At 45.1% G+C, this 20,049-nt stretch overlaps 1 protein-coding gene across 1 annotated transcript in view; it reads left to right on the top strand.

Annotated features, from left to right (window-relative positions):
* VWA8 (von Willebrand factor A domain containing 8) overlaps nucleotides 1-20,049 on the top strand; it is a 1,291,603-nt gene that overhangs the window by 907,119 nt on the left and 364,435 nt on the right. The window contains exons 35-36 of the mRNA XM_085621802.1: nucleotides 4,397-4,598; nucleotides 12,113-12,194. Coding sequence (XP_085477928.1) covers nucleotides 4,397-4,598; nucleotides 12,113-12,194 — 284 coding nt within the window. The remainder of the gene's footprint in view (nucleotides 1-4,396; nucleotides 4,599-12,112; nucleotides 12,195-20,049) is intronic.

The following is a 20,049-nucleotide window of genomic DNA, read 5'->3' as shown; positions in this document are numbered from 1 at the left end:
GTTCAGGGCAGTTATCTCGGTGCTGGAGTAGCTGTGGGTGGGCAGAGGTTCAGGGGTCCTGGCACAGGGGTCCAGGCGTGGATGGGCCCAGACAGGCTTGCCTTTGGCATGCTTGCAGCGTGGCCGCACTGCGACCTCCATTATGTAGGTTCCTGGGAGGGGGTCAGGGCACTGGGCGAGTTTAGGAGAAGGCGGGAAGCGGGAGGGGTGGCAGAGGATAAAGTTTAAGGCAGGAAGCAAAAATCTAAAAATACAATAAGGGAGAAAAAGATGCAAAGTAACAAACGAAAGAAATAGCTGCAATTAGGTTGGAGGCAAAAAGATATAGTAAAACGGGAGAGATGGTCATGATTAGGCGGGAGGATGTAAAGTTATGGAGGTAAAAGAAGGCAAAAACTTTACATTTAGGTGGGAGGAAAAGGTTATGGAGACTAAAGGAGGCAAAAAGGTTAAATTTAGGCGGGCAAACAAAGTCATGGAGGCAAAAAGGGTACATTTACTCAGGAGAAACAGAAGGTTCTGGGATAAAAAGGAGGCAAAAAGGTTGAAAAAAGTAGGTTATGGAGGCAAAAGCTGGCCGAAAGTTTGAATTTAGGTGAGAGAGAAAGAAGGTTATGGATGGAAAAGGTGGCAAAAAGGTTAAAAATTAGGCGGGAGAAGAAGAAGGTTATAGAGCAGAGGTCTTCAATCTGTGGGGCGCGACCCCCAGGGGGGGCCTGGAGTCCTGGGAAGGGGGTCGCGCATTTCCAGGCCTAACTTCTGCCTGGAATGCAAAACGTGCTTTGGACAAACACAACCACGCTCGTTAAAATGCTTCAGCTGACATGAATTGAGTCTCATGTGCTGTAAAACTAAGAGGCCCAGCAGACAGGTAAAACAATCCTTCATCCTTCATGCCAGGGTGCCTGCTTGCCTGAATGGAGTGCAAATGTACCCTAGGAATTAATCTGCAAATGTAAAGGATGCTTGGGAGTGGTTCTGGCTTTAATTCCTCGAACCACTTCAAGCATTGTGATGGCAAAGATGTGTTTTTTTGTGTGATGGTTAGCAACTGGGCTGTAAAGTGTGTGCTTGAATTTACACAGCGCTTAGTACCCCTGAAAAGGTGCTGAAGGGACAGTTATGCAAAAATAAATGCATTACTTACAGTCTGATAATATACTAATCTACATTTTGGAAGCAAGTATAAAATAATGACTTACACATTATTCACAGTGCTTTCTGTCACAAGCTGTGACCACAAAGCACAAAAAATACCCAAGTCACTATTTTCCACTGCACCAACCAATTTTAATTCTGTGGCTCTCTGGTTACACACAGACCTAAGCAGAAACCAAAGGAAATGATGGACGGAGTGTTGAACATTGCAAGCACTCACCCCCAGTCAACTGATCTGAGTTTAATCCATCACCGTTCTTTAGCTCACTCTGCCACCCCAGTTCAGACATGGCCATATGCAAATCAGTCTGACCCTGTGCCTCATGGGAACAGTCCAGCCCGAACTGCCAAGCCATGTCTTCCCTGGACCGGAAACAAGCTTCCTAGGACCGGTTTCTGGCATTTCAGCCGTCTTCAGCCAGGCTTGCTTGAATCCAGTGGCAAAGTGAGCAAGGGACTCACGTCTGAGCATACCCTGCCAACTTCTGGCGAACAAAGCAGAAACCAAAGGAAATGATGGACGGAGTGTTGAACATTGCAAGCATTCACCCCCAGTCAACTGATCTGAGTTTAATCCATCACCGTTCTTTAGCCCACTCTGCCACCCCAGTTCAGTCATGGCCATATGCAAATCAGTCTGACCCTGTGCCTCATGGGAACAGTCCAGCCCGAACTGCCAAGCCATGTCTTCCCTGGACCGGAAACAAGCTTCCTAGGACCGGTTTCTGGCATTTCAGCCGTCTTCAGCCAGGCTTGCTTGAATCCAGTGGCAAAGTGAGCAAGGGACTCACGTCTGAGCATACCCTGCCAACTTCTGGCGAACAAAGCAGAAACCAAAGGAAATGATGGACGGAGTGTTGAACATTGCAAGCACTCACCCCCAGTCAACTGATCTGAGTTTAATCCATCACCGTTCTTTAGCCCACTCTGCCACCCCAGTTCAGACATGGCCATATGCAAATCAGTCTGACCCTGTGCCTCATGGGAACAGTCCAGCCCGAACTGCCAAGCCATGTCTTCCCTGGACCGGAAACAAGCTTCCTAGGACCGGTTTCTGGCATTTCAGCCGTCTTCAGCCAGGCTTGCTTGAATCCAGTGGCAAAGTGAGCAAGGGACTCACGTCTGAGCATACCCTGCCAACTTCTGGCGAACAAAGCAGACACAGACCTATGCAGTGCATTAAATAATAGAGGTTATATAATGTACTGTAAAGTGCATTTCCCACTGAGTAACAACTTTTTAAATGTATTTTTCTTTTAAGCTACCCATTATTGTATATGTAGCTACTTGATGGTGAAAGACCTAAAAAGGAACAAAATATTTTATGGCTGATTTATGAGAGGCTTGCGCCACTGAAGCGTCAATTTTTTTAGCTTTGGCAGCACAAGCATCTAAATCATATCAATGAGGTGAGGCAAAGTCACCCTGTGTGGCTTTGCATGGCCTTATAGATATGGAATAAGACAAAACATCTCAATTCGCTGCGTTGCCTTACTCTATGTCAAGTAGGCATTCCATAGGAGTTGCGGTATAGAGGCAAAAAGGAGGCAAACGGTTAAAAATTAGGCGGGAGGAAACAAGCTTATGGGGAGAGGGTGAGAACAGCAGGTGAGGTATGTGACTTACAGCGGTTACAAGCTTGAGCGGGAGCTCGGCCTGCATCAGCGGGGGGGAACTGGCCCAGGGACCTGCATAATGGGGTCGTGCTGCAGCCTCCATTAAGTAGGTTCCTGGGAGAGCATGGAGAACTGCACGGGGTTAGGAGTAGGCAGGAAGAAGGAGGGGTAAAGAGGTTAAAGTTTAAGGCGGGAAGCAAGAATCAAAAAATATGATTGGGGGAAAAATGCAAAGTTACCAACAGGGGAAAAAGAGTCCCATTTGGGTTGGGGGCAAAACGTTGTAGTCAGGCGGTAGAGGTTGTCACGATTAGGCGGGAGGAAGCAAGGTTATGGAAGCAAAAAGAGGCAAAAAAGGTTACATTCAGGCGTGAGAAAAAGAAGGTTATGGAGGTAAATAGAGACAAAAAGGTTGAAAAATGAAGGTTATGGAGGCAAAAGGAGGCAAAAGGTTACATTTAGTCAGGAGAAGAAGAAGGTTATGGAGGCAAAACGGTTCAAAATTAGGTGGGAGAAAACAAGGTTATGGAGGCAAAAAGGAGGCAAGTGGTTAAAAATTAGGCGGGAGGAAACAAGGTTATGGGGAAAGGCTGAGAACAGCAGGTGAGGTGGTACAGGCTTGAGTGGGAGCATGGCCTGCATCAGTGGGGGGGAGCTGGCCCATGGACCTGCTCCCTGTTTCTAATGTTCAGAGCATTCAATACAAGTGTAAGTATTAATTAGTATAAAATCCCCATGCAAAAGAGTGACAAAACTAAATAAGTAGGATCAAGCCATTTTGTCATGTGGTTTATGGCCGTTTACATTTTAAACAAAACATCAAAAAACCCAGAGTTAATAGATATCTTTTCATTCACTTAATTAAACCAAATATGAAATTAGCAACATCCCAAACTGGAATTAGTCATCCATTGTGAAATTATTGTGTATGTCCATTAAAAACAGCGGATAACCTTCAGTGATGATTCTTTCTGTGAAAAGGAAAGTAGACTTGCCAGAATACGTTTTCCTCCCTCCACGACTAAATGTTGTAACTGTGCCGAGACTAAACTAAGAAACTCACCTGAGTCGGCACCTGAGCTGAAGAGGAGCAGCTTCCGGTGATTCCTGGCATGTACATGAAGGTCACTCTCTGTGCCTTGCTGGTTGCACAGGCCGCCTTTGGCACTCCGGTGTTTCCCAGGTTGTAGCCACCTTCAGGGGTGTTCTGTGAGATAGTTACAGCACTGGGCATGCATGGCAGTGGTGGAGTAAACATTTTGAATTCCAGAATGTAGGCGTGGTTAAACATTAAATACTAGCCCTGTGCAAGTTAATGGGTTGCCCATGGAATGTTGACGGAGGCGCTCAATCCAATTTGTGCCTGAGTTCCTCCTATGAGGTCAGTTCCTGTTAGCATCATATATAAGGGTCTATTTCCCAGTGATGTATCATCACAACGCATTTGTTCATCACATTCAACGCCCTTTGCTTTCATCCCCGGTGTTTGCTACTACGAGAAGTCTCAGACTTGTTTTGTGACACTGTTTACATCAATGCAATTGACCCAACTAGCCAGCTATGCATCTTTCTTTTACTTTTACAAGCCATGATTTCCATAATGTTCAGCATTCTTTTTTCAGTCTGCCAGTGAGGTGTACAGTTGGAGGAGAGACTTTGCATTGGGAAGCAGAAGCATGCCTTCCACGGATCCTTTCTTCTATGCAAGGCGCAGTGGAGCTGAAGCTGCCAAGCAGAGCAATTGTGTGATCTCTCTGGCATCCAATCAAGTGATTCGGACTCTACCACCTAATGATGTGCCATTGAAAGAACTCTACCCTAAAGGTATGAAACCATTGAAGGGTCAACTAACATCAGTCAGTGATGTTCCTAGGTAGCAAATTGCTATTATAGTAGTTATGGTGAAGTAACCAGGAGTATACAAAGATATATTTGCTTTATTCAACTTAGATACCTGACAATAGTGTTTGTCTTTGATCTTGACTGTTTACTTGAATAGTAAAATAATATAAAACCTGTGTGTGTGTGTCTGCGTAGTGAAAAATGTAGTTTGAAGTGAAGTTATGGTTAGCTTTAGCTAATTTGCCTTAAGGCATGCTTGAAAAAAATTACTTTAAGAACCACAGTTAAGTAATGCTATGGTTACTAATTAAAGCCACAAGACCACTGAGACTCTCAAGTTATGGCTAGCTCTCTAATCCATATCTCACACAACAGCCAAGTGCAATGCTTATGACCTTACCTTTGATGTGACAGAAGCAATTAATAATGTCATAAATAATCTTGCAGCTGAGATTACATATCATATAACCTATTTTTTTTTTAAAAAAAGCTCTTTATTAAAGTTTTCACACTTCACACTTTGCATCAACAAAACACTAACATTAGAATGGCTGCTGTTACCGTATGGTTCACCACAACAATCCTTGAAACCCGGCCCATTGTCCAAGGTGGGAGTGTGTCTGGCTGCAGTGGAACGACAGCGTAGTGTGTACTGTCCGGGGTCGGGAGTATGTCTGGGGGCCATGCAGCCAATGTCAGGAGGAGCTCTCGAGCAATGGGAGGCCTTGTGTGAGATATGTGTGCTGTTGGAACGATAACTTCAGAGTGCCGGAGGGGTCAGATAGCAGCACAGGCGTGGTTGGCGTACAGTATGTTGAAATGGCAGTGTTGGTTGGGGGCTTGGGGGGGGGAGAAGGGAGGCCAGATTCACAGTAGCACGTAGGAGCAGGGGCTTGAATTCTCTCGGGTGTTGGTAGAGGCTGACAGCGCGGGGTCAGTGTTGTGGGGGCTGAAACAACCTTTGGCCGTTAAGGGGGGGATTGGCATTACGCACTAGTTCTTGGAACTGCGTTGGCATGGTGTCCCATGCTGCCGCAATGGGCCATTGGTGTTTCGGCTTCTTCCCAACGGATGAACGCCTTGTGCCACAGTACTGTAGGAAGTGGCTGAGGTGGTCGCCAAGTGTACGTTTCGCTAGCAACAGAGTGAAGTTCGCAAAGCGGGTTCGGACGAATTGTTTCTCATCCTGCCAATAAATCCCAAGGGCGGTTGTTGTCCAAGTTTTCAGATGAGGGAGTTCAGTGACTGTGGCGAGGGTATCATGAATGGAATGCCAGGAGTGCATCAGGGAAGGGCACGCCCAGAGCATGTGCTGAAAATCGGCAGTGTGGGAATTGAACCTAGGGCACGTGAGATTGGCTGTTGGGAAAATTATGTTTAATTTAGACGGTGTTAGGTATGCCCTGTGTAGTATTGTGTACTGGATATTCTTGAATCAGACATTGCAGGAGACGGTCTGTGGGACCTCTTGCACCAGTGTCCATTCCGAGTCGTGAGAGGGCGTCCACTGTCGTCCTCCCATACCTGCCTGAGGGGTGGGAGAGAGGACTCTGTATGTTCTCGAACTGCTTTGTTGATGCAACAAATCAGGTGGCACCCAGAACCCCTGGTGTATAGGGTGTGTATGATAGCTTAGTGGGGGGGTGAGTTCGTCGTCAATGCACTGCCACAAGAGCTGACATGTAGCTAACAGTTGACCGTGGGGGAGGAATTGGCTGGGGTGGATATCGAAGTCCTGTGTCAGCTGGTCGAACGTTAGGAGGTGATGGTCCTAGAAAGGATTTCATATTGTGTCAAAGGATCATTCATGCCAGGGGGCTAAGTCCTCTGAGGTGAATTACTTGGGGGAATTGCTGTAGGCCTTGCAAAGTAATTGAGGGGCGTATAGGAGGACATGGTGCATCAGTTGGAGTACCTGGGCAAGGCGCTTGCGGGCCACCCAGACATGCAGTGGCCACGAGTGACTCATTTTAACTGAAAACTGTAAAAATTTGCAGAGGATATCAAATGGTAAGAGTCCATCACCGGCACAGGTCTCATATAAGTTGCTGTCTGTCAACCAGTGCAACGCCCACTGGAGCTGAGCCGCCAAGTAGTATGTTTCAAAGGAGGGGGGCTAACTTCAACTTTAACAATCACTTAAGCGTAAATCTAGCTGGAGACAGCCCTCAGCCCTAGAAGAAGCCCCGGATGTATTGCAGGGAGAGTATTTGGTAAATGTGAGTAAACAGTACCAACATAACATGAGGGTGACATCACTAGTAAAAGGAAAAAGAGAAGTCCTGAATATCCCTAGCAAAGTGCCTCCTCCCCAGGGCAAACACAGCAACTGTGAGAGACATGATACAGGTGTGAACTACACAAACACCACAGCCTTACAACAGCTAGCGTTGCAAGGCATTTGTGCAATCCCGGTGAGTCTTGTTATTCTGCCCTCGAAAAGGAAATCTGCCTCCAGGCCCTTATGCTGCCCCACGTAGCATGTATCCGCCCTAGTGGCCATGCTCCAGTAAAGCAGAGCACGCGGGCGGCCGACACAACTTCGGTGAGTGAAACTATGTGCAACTTCGGTGAGTTAACAAGTGGGACTTGTTAAGCCACTATCCCTTTTCTGAGCGCAGTTCAGCTGTAAGTAAGACTGAAAAGCCTGGTTTCCTGAACAGCATCTAGTTTTCAATTTTGTATTCTGGCCATCCAGAACCTAGGAACTTCAACCCCGAAAGACCCTACTTCGTGTTTGTCATTTGCAGGTGTGTTGGTTGTTTAAGTGTGCAGTAGGTGAATATAGATTTCTGGATGGTGAGTAGTCGTTGGAGAGTGAATTCAAATATTTGCACTCATTCTCCCTGTGGGCCTGATACATTTTTCATTAAAATAACAATATATAAATAAACATATGGCCGTGGTAGCCAATTTTATACATTCTCTCTTTGACTGCACTTGCAAAAACTCTGTTATTTTCAGCTTTTTTTTTTTTTTACATCCTAAGTGGCTGCTTCTCTTTTGTGGCTTTTAACCTTCTGGTTCCAAAAATATATCTGCGTACGTCAGAAGAGCTAGCAGGAGAAAGAATGTGAAAAATGATATACTATTCCCACCGCTTTCCTTCTTTTAAACTGTTCCAGTCTCAGAAATGTTTTTTTCCGCGAAACTTGACATATAATATTAGGCCAAGGCAGTAACTTTTTATAAATTGTCATATGTTTCCAAACTTAGCAATTAAGTTAGGCCAAATAAATTCAGGCCTGGCCTATTCTGGTGGTGCAGTCAGGTTTTACAGGCCTTTCATTGCAATCTTATACATCCAACACAAACATTCTCCTTTAAAGTCTAATTTAACTTCTTAGAAAGTAAATTGTAAGCACTGTGGACCATTACCAAGAATTGGCTTCACATATCATGTCAGTATTTAGACTGACTCGGTTGCCAGCTAGATTGGCCTGACTACCTGCTTGCCTATTAGACTAGTTTGGCTGCCTGTTAGTCTGAGCTGCCTGCCCAGTAGTCGGACTTAGCTCCCCATATGACTAGCCGAGGTGCCCGGTAGAAGGCCCAGCTGCCCGTTAGCCTGGCACTGCTGCCTGTGAGACTGATCTACCGGCCAGTTAGGCTATTCGACAGCCCAATAGCGTAGCCAGACTGCCTGCACGCTGCTCCTTTGTGTATGCTTTGCAGGAAGGAATAAAGAAATCTCAAGAACTTTGCATGAAGTAACCTAGGAAATTTGCATAGAGAGAATGTACTACTAAATATGACTGTGATTGTTACTGTGATGACAATCCCGCAGTCTTTCACTGCAAAACGTCATGTTAAATTTGCAGATACATTTTTTTAATATTCAATCTAGTGTCAAAGGGCCCTAGAGCCCTATTTCCGCCTGGGCTGAGGCAGGGCCTCCACCGAGGTCCAAACCCCAGCACCGCTCTGCCTCTTCCCTGCCAAGGCTGCCTGTGGGATCACTCCTCCGGTTCTATGGCATGCAGACTGTGGGGGTAGAATGGAAGGACGGTGGGGCCTTTGGGACATGTGCTCAGGCCACCAACTGAACACATAACAGCCAAGCTGTCTGAGCCTGGGTACCGCATTTGTTGGGCTTGCCAGCAGGGGCAGCTCCTCCGGAAAGGTGGAGGAGCGTCGCTTCACTGCTCTCAGAGCAGGAAAAATAAAATGATAAAAACGTCATTATTATCATTTTATTTTCTGTAGGTTCGGGGATAGGTTAGGTCGGGGAGTGGTTTGCACACTCCAAGTGCGCATGAATGTTTGGCCGGCTGTCTTGGGCCGGTCAAACAGTCATGTGCACTTTGCATGTTCTCCACCCAGGCTGCATTACAACCTGTGTCGAGAACATGCCCAGGCTTCCAGTCCCCGTCTGAGACTGGAACCACGGCGCTCAGACCAATTACAACACTGCATTGCAGCTTTGTGATTGGCTTAGGGGAGCCTGGGTGGTTCCTGCCTCCGGGACTCGCAGGAGAAGCAGAGACACGACGGGGAAGAAACTGCGGCTGTGAGGAGGTAAGTGGCATTTTTGGGGGTATTTTGTCCCCCCTCCTGTCCCCATCCCCCGAATGCCTGCTGCCTCTCCACTCCCATTTCCTGCCAGCCGCTACTGCTAGCCAGCCATGAAGGTCATCAGCAGAACGTGTTTCCTGTTTTATTGTTGACAACAAGATCACGTCTGTAAACTCTTAAATCACATTTGAGGCCTGTAGAAAATCTGATTATTAAGCTATGGCAGAAAGAGAACACAGTCTCGATATAAGTGTGAGTGAATAATCGTATCCTAAAAGGTAAACTCGTTTTTTGAAGAATCCCTGTAACATCCTAAGGACCTTGGCTGAAGCAGAAATACTTTCCAGCAGCAGTTGCCCCAAACAACAATACTGTTCAGAAGTAAATAACTTACATTTTCTATTCTAAGGTAGTCAAATGGATCAAAATAGAAAGAGTAAAATGCCACAGATATGAATAAAATTGGATGCATCAAATGTTATAGCAAAAGCCACTTAAAAACAATCGTAAACCAGAAGTCCAAAGTTTGTTTATTCAGTACCTCGACAACTTTTAAATCTGACTTGTAATGGACCATAGCCAGGTAAAAGTTTGTGTTTAACCTTCTGGAAGCTTTTCTAGTAGTTGGAAATCTCCAGTGCGGCAATGCTGGAAGCCGTGGCAGAGAAAAGCCCCACAACGTTGGTTACGTTGGAGAGCAGACATGCCGTAGCCTCAAACGTTGGATTTATAAGCTCCTAATGTAAAAAAAGCAAAGGTGAAACCACCGAGGTTGCATTTTTTGGGTAGGCTTGACACCTTGCACCGTTCCTCAGTAGAATACTAAGGCCCAACTTTTGTTTAAAGTCCAAAAATTCATGAGTCTTGATGTAAAAACGTCTCCAAATTTGCAGGAGGTATTCCTCAGGCACCAGTCCATGGGGTTTCAGTTGCAGATGGGCTCCACACAACCGAGCTTTAGTCTGAAAGAAAATATCCAGTTCCCACTGTTGTCTGTCTGTAAAAGCAAATAAAAAAGAAAAAAAGAAAAAAGAATAATAAAAAAAAGGAATTCTGCTGCAGCACTAACTCCATTCGTCCACAGGGTGTTCTGTTCTCTCAAAGCACAGTTGAGAAGTCTAGAGGGACATTCAGGAGAAATGTCCGGTTATAACTGGTCTTCTGGATATCTTCTAGGTCGGCCCTTAGCTGCACTCTCCAGTCACATGAGCGATATTCAACAGAGGCAAGTAGGCTTCACCGTCAAGTTCTTGACCCTTGCGTCATTGAAAGGTTACACGAGGCTACCAGCGCGGGCCCCAGAACCGCATTGTAGACTTCGAGATTCAGGGTAGAGCTTAACACACCTCTTTACAAAGTCCCTGCCTGCAGGGCAGTAATGTATGTGTCTTTTATGGGTCAGCTAACTCCTGGGTGTGGGTGAAACAGGTGGTCAAAACCAGTGAATTATTGGTGAAGACCCCTGGGTGAATATGAGTCACATTCCCAGGCTTCCCCACTCATATTTTTCAGCAGTGATCCGAGTTCCTGCTCAAAGTACATGTTGTTGGGTGAAATGTACCCAAATGCTTTCATCACAGAAACACTGTCCATTTTTCCCTTTTACTCAGCTTCTCAGCTTCCCTTATTTCCACCCCGTGCTTGCCAATTGTTTCTCAGAATCAAAGTTCTCCACCAAAAGAAAATCGGATCCAGGTAACCTCCTGACCCTAGCCCCAAATTATATCCTTGTCACCCCAACTAAAGGGAGAAAGTGCTCGAAGAGCTTTTCACAGACCAGTGTGACCTCGCCCGAGGGGCTAACCTTCCGTCGCCATCCTGACTATTAGGCGTGTTCCTTTGGTTTGGCCTTTTGTTCTCTTAAGCACTTAGTTGAGTTTAGAATGTGTTTAATAATCGTAGACTGGATTATACATTATAGTTAATACAGATATGACCTCCCCAATGCACTATTCAACCTGCAAACGCAAGTTGCACATTGGGTTTCGTAGTGCCTTCCAATGAAATGTAACTGAATTATGGTTTCAATCCATGTTTGCTCATTTAAGAAGGCTCTGCCGCCTGGCTGCAGGAAGCATACCTTCTAAAAGCACATTTTATGTTGAGGTGCAAGTGGGAACACTCCTGTACCTGTGAGCTTCTCTGTTCTTTGGCCTGTGGAGCTTGATGGACATCAGAGACTAGGGAGGTGCAAAGCCGTCGCAGATGGGAATTGAAGTCCTGGCTTGGCCTAGTTTTTAATTTGTGCACAAAGATTACATGCATAACACTTGAACCCCATTTAAGGCGTCATGTGCTCACGGCAGAAAGCACACCTGTCAGCAAAAGATTAAACAGATTCAGGTACGAAATGGAGAGTTGCATGAGGCACATTCTGCATTTTGCTAGGCACCCCTTTTGTTGGGCTTGTCACCCTAGAAGGACGACGGAAATATGTGTCAGAAGGGGGCAGCTACCAGGGCAGCCTGGACTGCGGTGGGTTTTTAACCAATATCACATGCACAAACAAACACTTAAATCACACACAGACACTTAAATCACACACAGACCCTTAAATCACACACAAACCCTTAAATCACACACAGACCCTTAAATCACACACAGACACTTAAATCACACACAAACACTTAAATCACACACAAACACTTAAATCACACACAGACACTTAAATCACACACAAACACTTAAATCACACACAGACACTTAAATCACACACAAGCACTACAGTATTTTGCAAGGCACACAGCAGAACTCAACACAAGGAAGTGACAGATTCAAGCAGGAAGGAGCGGTGCCGTTGGGTCTAATACCGTGCTCTGAGCTCACACTCCCGAACAATGGCGACATGAGCACTGACATTGTGATCTCCCCTTTATACAACTTTTGACACTAGTACTGCTGATTTAGGGCGAGGTTGTTGGGTTTACCAATGCTTGTTGACTTATGGAAATGTATCTTAATTTGCTGTCATTCATTTGCAGACGTGACACCTCCACTCACAGCTGGATACCTGGAAGTGACAGATTTTAACTCAAAGAAAGTGAAATATATTCCAGTCCCAAGGTAAGAGCCGTGGGAATGTGTTACGCGAATTATTGTAACAAAATGCTTTTCTACAAAAACACTTATTACCTCGTGTTTTCCAAATGGGATTTGATGTTCTGATATTTGACGCAGTGTGTTTTCCTGTGCAGTGAACCACTCGCTGTGTTTCTCTGGCAGTTGAATCTGACACTTTGGAGACTGTCCCAGTGCACTTGGTTGGACAGTAACTTGTGTCATCTTATGACACATTTCAGAGTTAATCACTGGACCATGGGACAGGTGGACGAAGCAGCTGTGATTTTAGAGAAAAAAATGGCATGGTTGTATGATTATGGTCTGCATATGCATATTGAGGCAGGACGCTCACAAATTAATGAAACCACTCGTGCATAGCGTAAGCCTATGATTTGCATAATGCACTTATTTCTTTTCGGGAGTTACCAAAGGGACAGGCGTGTGGCAGGGGACACTACAACTGTGCTAGTTTACATGGCCGAGTCGTGTCTGTTCTGTATGAATGTGCATTGAATGAAGAGCCAATCACCTGCAGCCACAGGGGCAGGGTGGATGCACATTTGCAACTTTTTCACATGTATTTTTGTTTCCATGTGAAACAATCTGTTAATATGCACAGCCTGCAAAATGTGTGTTTTTCTGGCGCTTCCCGCATTCACTGTGCTTCGTCTTAGGTGCACATTTGGGGGGTCAGTGACTGTGGGGCACATCATGTGTAATATTTGGGAGAGGCTAGAAGAGGCATTGTGGCTTTCATGCCATCGGCAATGCCATCTCACAGTGCAAAACCACAGTCACACCCATATTTCCACCCAAAATTACATTTACCATTATTACATAGTATTTGCCCAGCTGCAGCGGGGTAGCGTGGGTTGCCAGTGCCCAGGGAGGAGCGTGACCACTTCCTGAGTCCCTTACACCAGTCCAGTATTGAGACCCTTACCCTCAAGCACATCTATTAGATTTTCAGAAAATGTTGCCATTTTAACATTTTGCGACACTAAGAGTTCTGCGCCTGGGGCATCCGCCCCTGTGGCCCCGCCCACTCTACACCACTGCCCAGCTGGCAAGGGTTCTGCATTAGTCAGTACCAGAACCTTCCTCAAATATGGAACCCCCAACTTCTGGGACCTGATGTATCATGGGGCAGGGCGCAAGTACTGGGTGCAAAATTATGCAGCAACGTTTTGTGCGGTATCAATCAATTACTTTGCCAAATGTGGATTGGGAGGCGCCAGGAAAACCTCCTCCTGTCTAACGGATATAAATGAGCCTGGTGGCATTGTGCGGCCCTCTGGTCGTATGCAAATGCATACATGGAAACCTGCAAGGGACAGCAGATCTGAGCTCCTGCCTTAGTATTCCTGACAGGAAAAGAATATATCACGTTACAACCATATCTTTTACTTCGCATGGCTTTACGACCAAGTATTTACAACTACCATCTACCACTACAAGCACCAACAGCGTGCGATGTAAAATCACGCGTAACAAAGACACCTGCGAAGAAAAAGGTGCGTTGTACAGGAATGCCGAAGTATTAGTCGCGTTGTAATGGTAGTTTTTGCAAATTAAAAAGCCTTCTCTTACTCGTTAAAAGGATTTTGTACAGGGCAAAACACTCTTTTACAAGTACAACAAAACCTTTGTTTTTGCGATTCGCAGTCTTCTAAGCGGGTTGTACGTGAAACATCTTAGCTCAGTGAATCAGTATTAGTGGCTTGCATGCCCAGATGCGTCACTTTACACATGCATGTGTTCCATATGCAGAATGTATAGGTAATCGCCTTATAGTGTTCTTTGATATTGCCAGACCGGCAGGAGACGTCAAAGCGGACAATGAAATGCATTACACAGCGAGGGCTCACACAGGCTGATATCTGGAGCCTGTCTGTAGAAAAGCTGCTTTAAACTTAAAGGGGCGCTGAGCTGTATAACATATGCTCCATTCAGGATATAGAATCTTTCCGGCTGTAAGTCATGTTTTTTTGTGGTGAGCATGGTGGGCGAGATGAACGGTTGCCGGGATCTGCTTCTTCGTTCTAACTCGGCCCATGTGTAATACCTGTGTTATTATCCTCGACAGACGGTAACCCAACCCTGACGTCTCCTGTTTGAGAGCTGTCGGATCTGTGGAAAAGCACCGAGCTCATGTTATATGTGGGGCAGTAAAAAACCCAGCCTCCGCCTTATCAAAACCGATCTGTGGTTTAATAAGATTGGAATGTGTCGTAGAAATGACTGTGAAATTAATATTCCCATTTTGGACTTAATGTATTTTCATGGATTTTATCTTTTTTGCAGATACCAAATATATTCGTGAGATGGATTGAGGGGGGGGGGGGGAATGATGTCTGCAGAACTTGCATGCAGGCAGAGCTACATGGAGAGAAGGGGGCGGGGCAGAAGCTACCAGGGGCTTCTGGTAGATTTTAGAAGTGTTGCGTAAGAAATGTGAGATCCGAGTTGAATGCATCAGCAAGCGGGGACAGGCGATTATCCCTTCACCAGGAAAAATTGAGAAAAAAGTTTCAAATGTTGTATTTTGTGGCATACTTTTCAAGAAAGCTTGTTACAATTTTTAAAAAATGGTTAAAAGTGCATTATACAGAAGAAATGTCTATGCAACTGATTAGAAACAAGCCGAAAGTTACTCCAGGAGTAATCCTTCATTTGTCTGTTTCAAAATGTCCCACAACCCCCAAGCCAAACAGTACCCAAACAGGCGTGTGTTTGCTGCATGTAAGACGGGGCCAACACTGCAGATCACACCAGCCCAACACTGCAGGCCATCACTGCACACTTGATCTAAGATGCACTCAGCACAGGCAGCAGTAGTCAAAGTTTCTCATGTGCACCTAACAGGCACAGGGCATTCCACAGCAGTGCAAGTTTCGAACACACAACACAGGGGCGGCTGTGCAAGCTTTCTTCACTCACTCACTCACTCACTCACTCACTCACTCACTCACTCACTCACTCACTCACTCACTCACTCACTCACTCACTCTCTCCCTCCAGCACAGGCTTCACTAGTACAAGCTTCGCACTGATTGCAAACTACAGTATGCTACCAAGATACTGCTTCTGGGCACCAAGATAGGTGTGAAACTTTGAGATCTCAAGTTGTCCTAAGTCAAGATTCAGAAAATGCATTCCAGTCAGTCCTGTGCTTTCTGGCTCTGTCAGTGCTCTAGAATAATACACAGAAAGCAAAAATACAGGCAACAAAATGCAGCTTAAATGAGCATAGACAACATTGACAAAGCCAATAGGCCTGGCGTACAGCTGAAAGGTTGATGATTGACAGAGTTCATGAACGATGAATGAGTGACTGCCTTGTTGGAAGTATCCTGACACTTTGCGTTAGAAGCCAGGCCAGTATGCTTTGCTAATGCCTTTTTTTTAGCAAAAATCTTTTCTTTATTTTATTTGACACACCTTCATACCAATGTGTCTATGTAACTTGTTCACTACTTAGCTTGAAATATATATACTTGCGGTCTCTCATACGAATAGGCCACGTTATAACGCATGCGTTTAGAACTCATGCCATTACAACACGGTTATTACAACAACTGCGTTGTTACATGGTATACGATTACAACGTAAGCCATTGCAATGACTTGCTGTAGGGGGGCGGCGCTGGATGTTGGAATAGTATAATTTACTATTCCAACTCGTTTGTGCAACAGTAGGGAAGGTGTTGGATTTAAAATCCAACACCTCCCGCCCCCTACAACAAGTCGTTTTAACGGCTTGCCTTGTAATGGCTTGCGATGTAATAACTCGGTCATTGTAATGACCGCGTTGTAATGGCCTGCGTTGTTTCGCATGTGGGGTAAACGATGTACACCCTCTCAAACACATTGATGAACATAATGAATCACTTTGAGTTTGCTCCAGCATCCCTTTAAAAGCCTGGTGGAGGCACAAGAAATATAACTAATGTTGTGGTTGGCACGAGGAAGCTTGTTGCACATTTTGTGGTGTTGTTTGGTAAAATGGAATGCTCAAACTAGCACTACTTGCTGGTCTTTCCGCCCATCATAGCAAGTACTTCACCGGAAGCAAGAAGAGCGTGCATGACTCATTGTTACCATAAAAGGGGAAACCAGTGAGAGGTATTTCCATTGTCATCACCGCCAAGTTTTCGAGATACAATGACAACTGAAGGAAGCTAACATAAAATAATCTCTGTCCCCATACATTCAGACTACCATAGTAGTGGTAGCGTAAATATTTAATTTCAAGCCAGGTTAACAGATAATATCCAACACTGGACAGAGCTCTGTTTGTTCCCATTAATACCAGTTTCTATAAAAGGAGTGGAACATTTCTCCATTTTCACATATACATTATTCAAACACATTTCGATCCAAGATGGGATGCAACATCAAGGTATATTTTACATATCGCTTCGTGCCATAGTCTGCCCACAGTATCATCCTGTTATTTATCGTGTTTAGAATGGCAGAAGTGAGTCACGAAGCACTATCTAAAATTACAATCAGTATAGCACTTCAGCAGGGGGATACATAGAGTGGCGGTTAAGCTGGGATCCACTGGGGGCAACACAACCAGGGCAGTACTCTTGTTATTTGCCCAGAACAAGCAAGAAACAGTACAACCTGGCTCAATGACGTGAACCCCGATGGCTCCAAACTCCAGCATCCACTTAAATGCTAAATAATTGGGATTCCTTGGACACCAACCTCACCCCCAAGGAACATTGCCATACAACCTGCGGCTTTCTTCTAAAGAAAGTCACGCTGCTACTTCCTGAAAGTGACTTAGAACTGCTGTTCAAGGCCTCATACTCTCAAATCTGGATAGCGCTAACCGCCTGCTTCATGGCTGCCCAGAGACCACACTGGCCCGTTAAGGGCATCATACGTGTTGCAGAATGTCTCATCCAGATCTTGAAGAAATATTATCATATCACCCAGTAGAACACCATTGGCTCCCCTTGCCAGCCTGCACCACCTTCAAAACCAGCTGCATCTTTTGCAAAACCATCAAGAACAGCACCCCTGCTTGCCATCTCTACTGGCTCTCAGCATACTTGCTCCCAGCCATCATCTGACTGGAAATAAAAGTGTAAAAAATCAAAAACAAGGCAGCAAGCCTTTTCCATCTTTTCACCCAGGATCTGGAACAACATCCCTGTATCTTTAAAGACCACCCCAACGCTTCTGGAATGTAGGAAAGAGTTAAAGACACACCCTTCAAAGAACACTGCATCACAATGCAGTTTTAATCCAATAACCAGCTTTCTCTCTTATCACTCATTCATGCTATACTTGTCTTTGAGCGTGTACATCACTTCTCAGCCCTTTTGACTAGGTTCATGCTATCCAAATACCACATGCCTACCATGGATGCCAGTTAGGGGGAGCTAGGGATTGCAGCTGTGGCCCCTGGCATACTCTCTGCGGCCCCTGGCGCTGCCTTCGCAACCCCAGGCCTCGGAGGGGGCAAAATCCGTGTCAATAAGGCGGGGGCGGCTTCGCCTTCCTTGTTTTCAGCTCATTTTTAATTACTCTAGCAGTGAGTAATTGTATATTATTCACTATTAGTGTAATGCCAACGGGATCATAAAGTAAGTGATTTTTTAAAAATGCCTGTTGTGTGTGTGCTTGCGGAAGAGGTTGTGTTTGTGTGAGAGAGGGAGAGTTTATGTGTAAGTGTGTGTATGTATGTGAGCAGGTGTCTGAGTGAAAGTGGCAGTCACTGATAGGAGTGGCAATAAATTATATTGATTGTCAGTGAATATGAGTGAGTGAAAATGATGGAGTGAGGTTAAGAGTGAGTGCAAGCCAGTGTGAGCGAGAAGCTGTGAGTTCATCAGTGTAAGAATAAGTGACCATGTCTGAGTGAGTGTAAGATTGAGTTCCAGAGCGTGAGAATGAATGAGTGCAAGTGAGTGAGAATGATTAAGAGTGAGTAGGTGAGAATGAGAGTGAGTAATGAAGTAAATCAGCATGAGTGTGAATATGGTGGTGTTGTTGTGAGTCTGCTTCTGGCCCTTACAAAATACTGTAGTTGGCATACTGGAGACAATTATTAACAGACAGGGACCTAGCATAATAGAGATAATTCTTGATATATAAGACACCCATAACAAAAGGATGGCGCAGGCATACTGGAGATAACTGTTGGTATGACACATGGCAAAATGCTGGTGCTCGCACATTGGAGGTGATTCGTGGCAAAAAGGATGACAGCTGTGGCAAATAGGAAGGGGACAAGCATGACAGGATGCTGGCCCCATCAATTTAGAGGTACATTTTGCCATAAGTGTCACACTTGGTACATGGATAAAATGAATAATAACATTTTGGGACTGGCATATTTTATGTGATTGTAGGCACAAGGGGGCATCCATGACTTACATGTGTCATCCATGGCTAAATGCTAGCCTTGGCACAATGAAGGTTCTTTTTAGCATATGGGGGCACCCATACCAAATTTTGATAAAGGGGTATCAACATCTATGGAACGTCAGGTTTCATTGCCTTGGCACACAATGAAATGATTGTATATTCAGCGAGTGCCCTTTCATTGCTCATGGCTTTTTTGCAGATTTATGTGAATAGTCTGCTTTGAAATGCACTAATTGGCCATTTAAAAAATATTCTTGTGGGGAGACCCCTTACCCCGGAGCCATTCAAAATAGCTCTGGTTTATTTTCTTTGCTCATTACAGTTTAGGGCTAGTATTGTATGATGTCCCACCCCTTTCAGAGGTTATGACAGCACCCTAATATAAGTGGTTCCAAAAGAGACATTTGTGTTGTATTCTTACATTAATTACATAGTTATAATTTGAATTTGGTCATGTCAATTATTGCAATATTCATCCGGGCTAGGTTCGTGTCAAATCACTTCCTGGGAAAATTCAGGGTCAAAGGTTATATAATGTCCCTTCCTTTGATGTCAATAAGATCAAAGGTTGTGTGATGTCACTTCCAGTACCCCTGGTATTTTGGTGAATCGAAGTCCATGATACCTACATAATACAGAATAAGACACATGCACGGGTAAGGTAAGGGTGGCAGGACTGGAAGAGAGGGTACACACAAGAGTTTGGTGACTGTTCTAAACAGTGGCAAACCAGGGATGCAACGGGCCCTTATGCAAGCAGGAAATTGTATAATAGAGCAAGGCAGCTCTACCTGGGATGCAGTGAGACCCCCAGACCATGAACCGCAGTACCACTTCTCCCGTTAAGACCCAGATAATTAAGCCCCTGGTGCTATTTAGGACCAAAGGCAGGGAGTTGGGGAAACGCCCACAGACACATGGGGGCCATGGAACAGAAAACAAGAAATGTGAAATAGGACCAATGGGAAGTGCAGTGCCTGATGCAGCAGTTCTACCCGCTTGTGATTAGTACTGCAGATCACTTACAGTCATGGTCACACATCCCTCTGTCCTCTGTGATGCCCTGGTCTCTTGGATTGCCCTGTGAGGGGAGGATGTAGATGAAGCGGACGATGGAGGTTTCAGGTTCCACTGCAGCAGTGCTCTTACAGTTCATGCCATATGCCCACTGGAAGCACAGGCAGAACAGTAATAAAGGATAGGCCTGGGAGCAGAACAGGAACAGACAAACATCTACAATTGATGCTTTTCTTTTCATCATACAGCAAGCGGTGCACTGAGGCAGGCTGAAGGAACCTAGGGCCAGATGTACATAGATTTCCGTTTGTGATTACCTAATGGTGAATGTTTGTGATTTGCTATTAGGAAATAGCAAACAGCTATGTACAACAATGTGTTTTACACTGTAAGCGATTCTCAGTGGGTCACAATTGACCTACCTCATTAATATTCATGAGGTAGGTTGCAATGTG

The sequence above is a fragment of the Triturus cristatus genome, chromosome 8 (genome assembly GCF_964204655.1).
Source record: "Triturus cristatus chromosome 8, aTriCri1.1, whole genome shotgun sequence".
In the NCBI taxonomy this organism is placed as follows: Eukaryota; Metazoa; Chordata; class Amphibia; order Caudata; family Salamandridae; genus Triturus; species Triturus cristatus.
The sequence above is the reverse complement of the archived record's forward strand: the minus strand, read 5'-3'. Positions and strand labels throughout refer to the sequence as shown.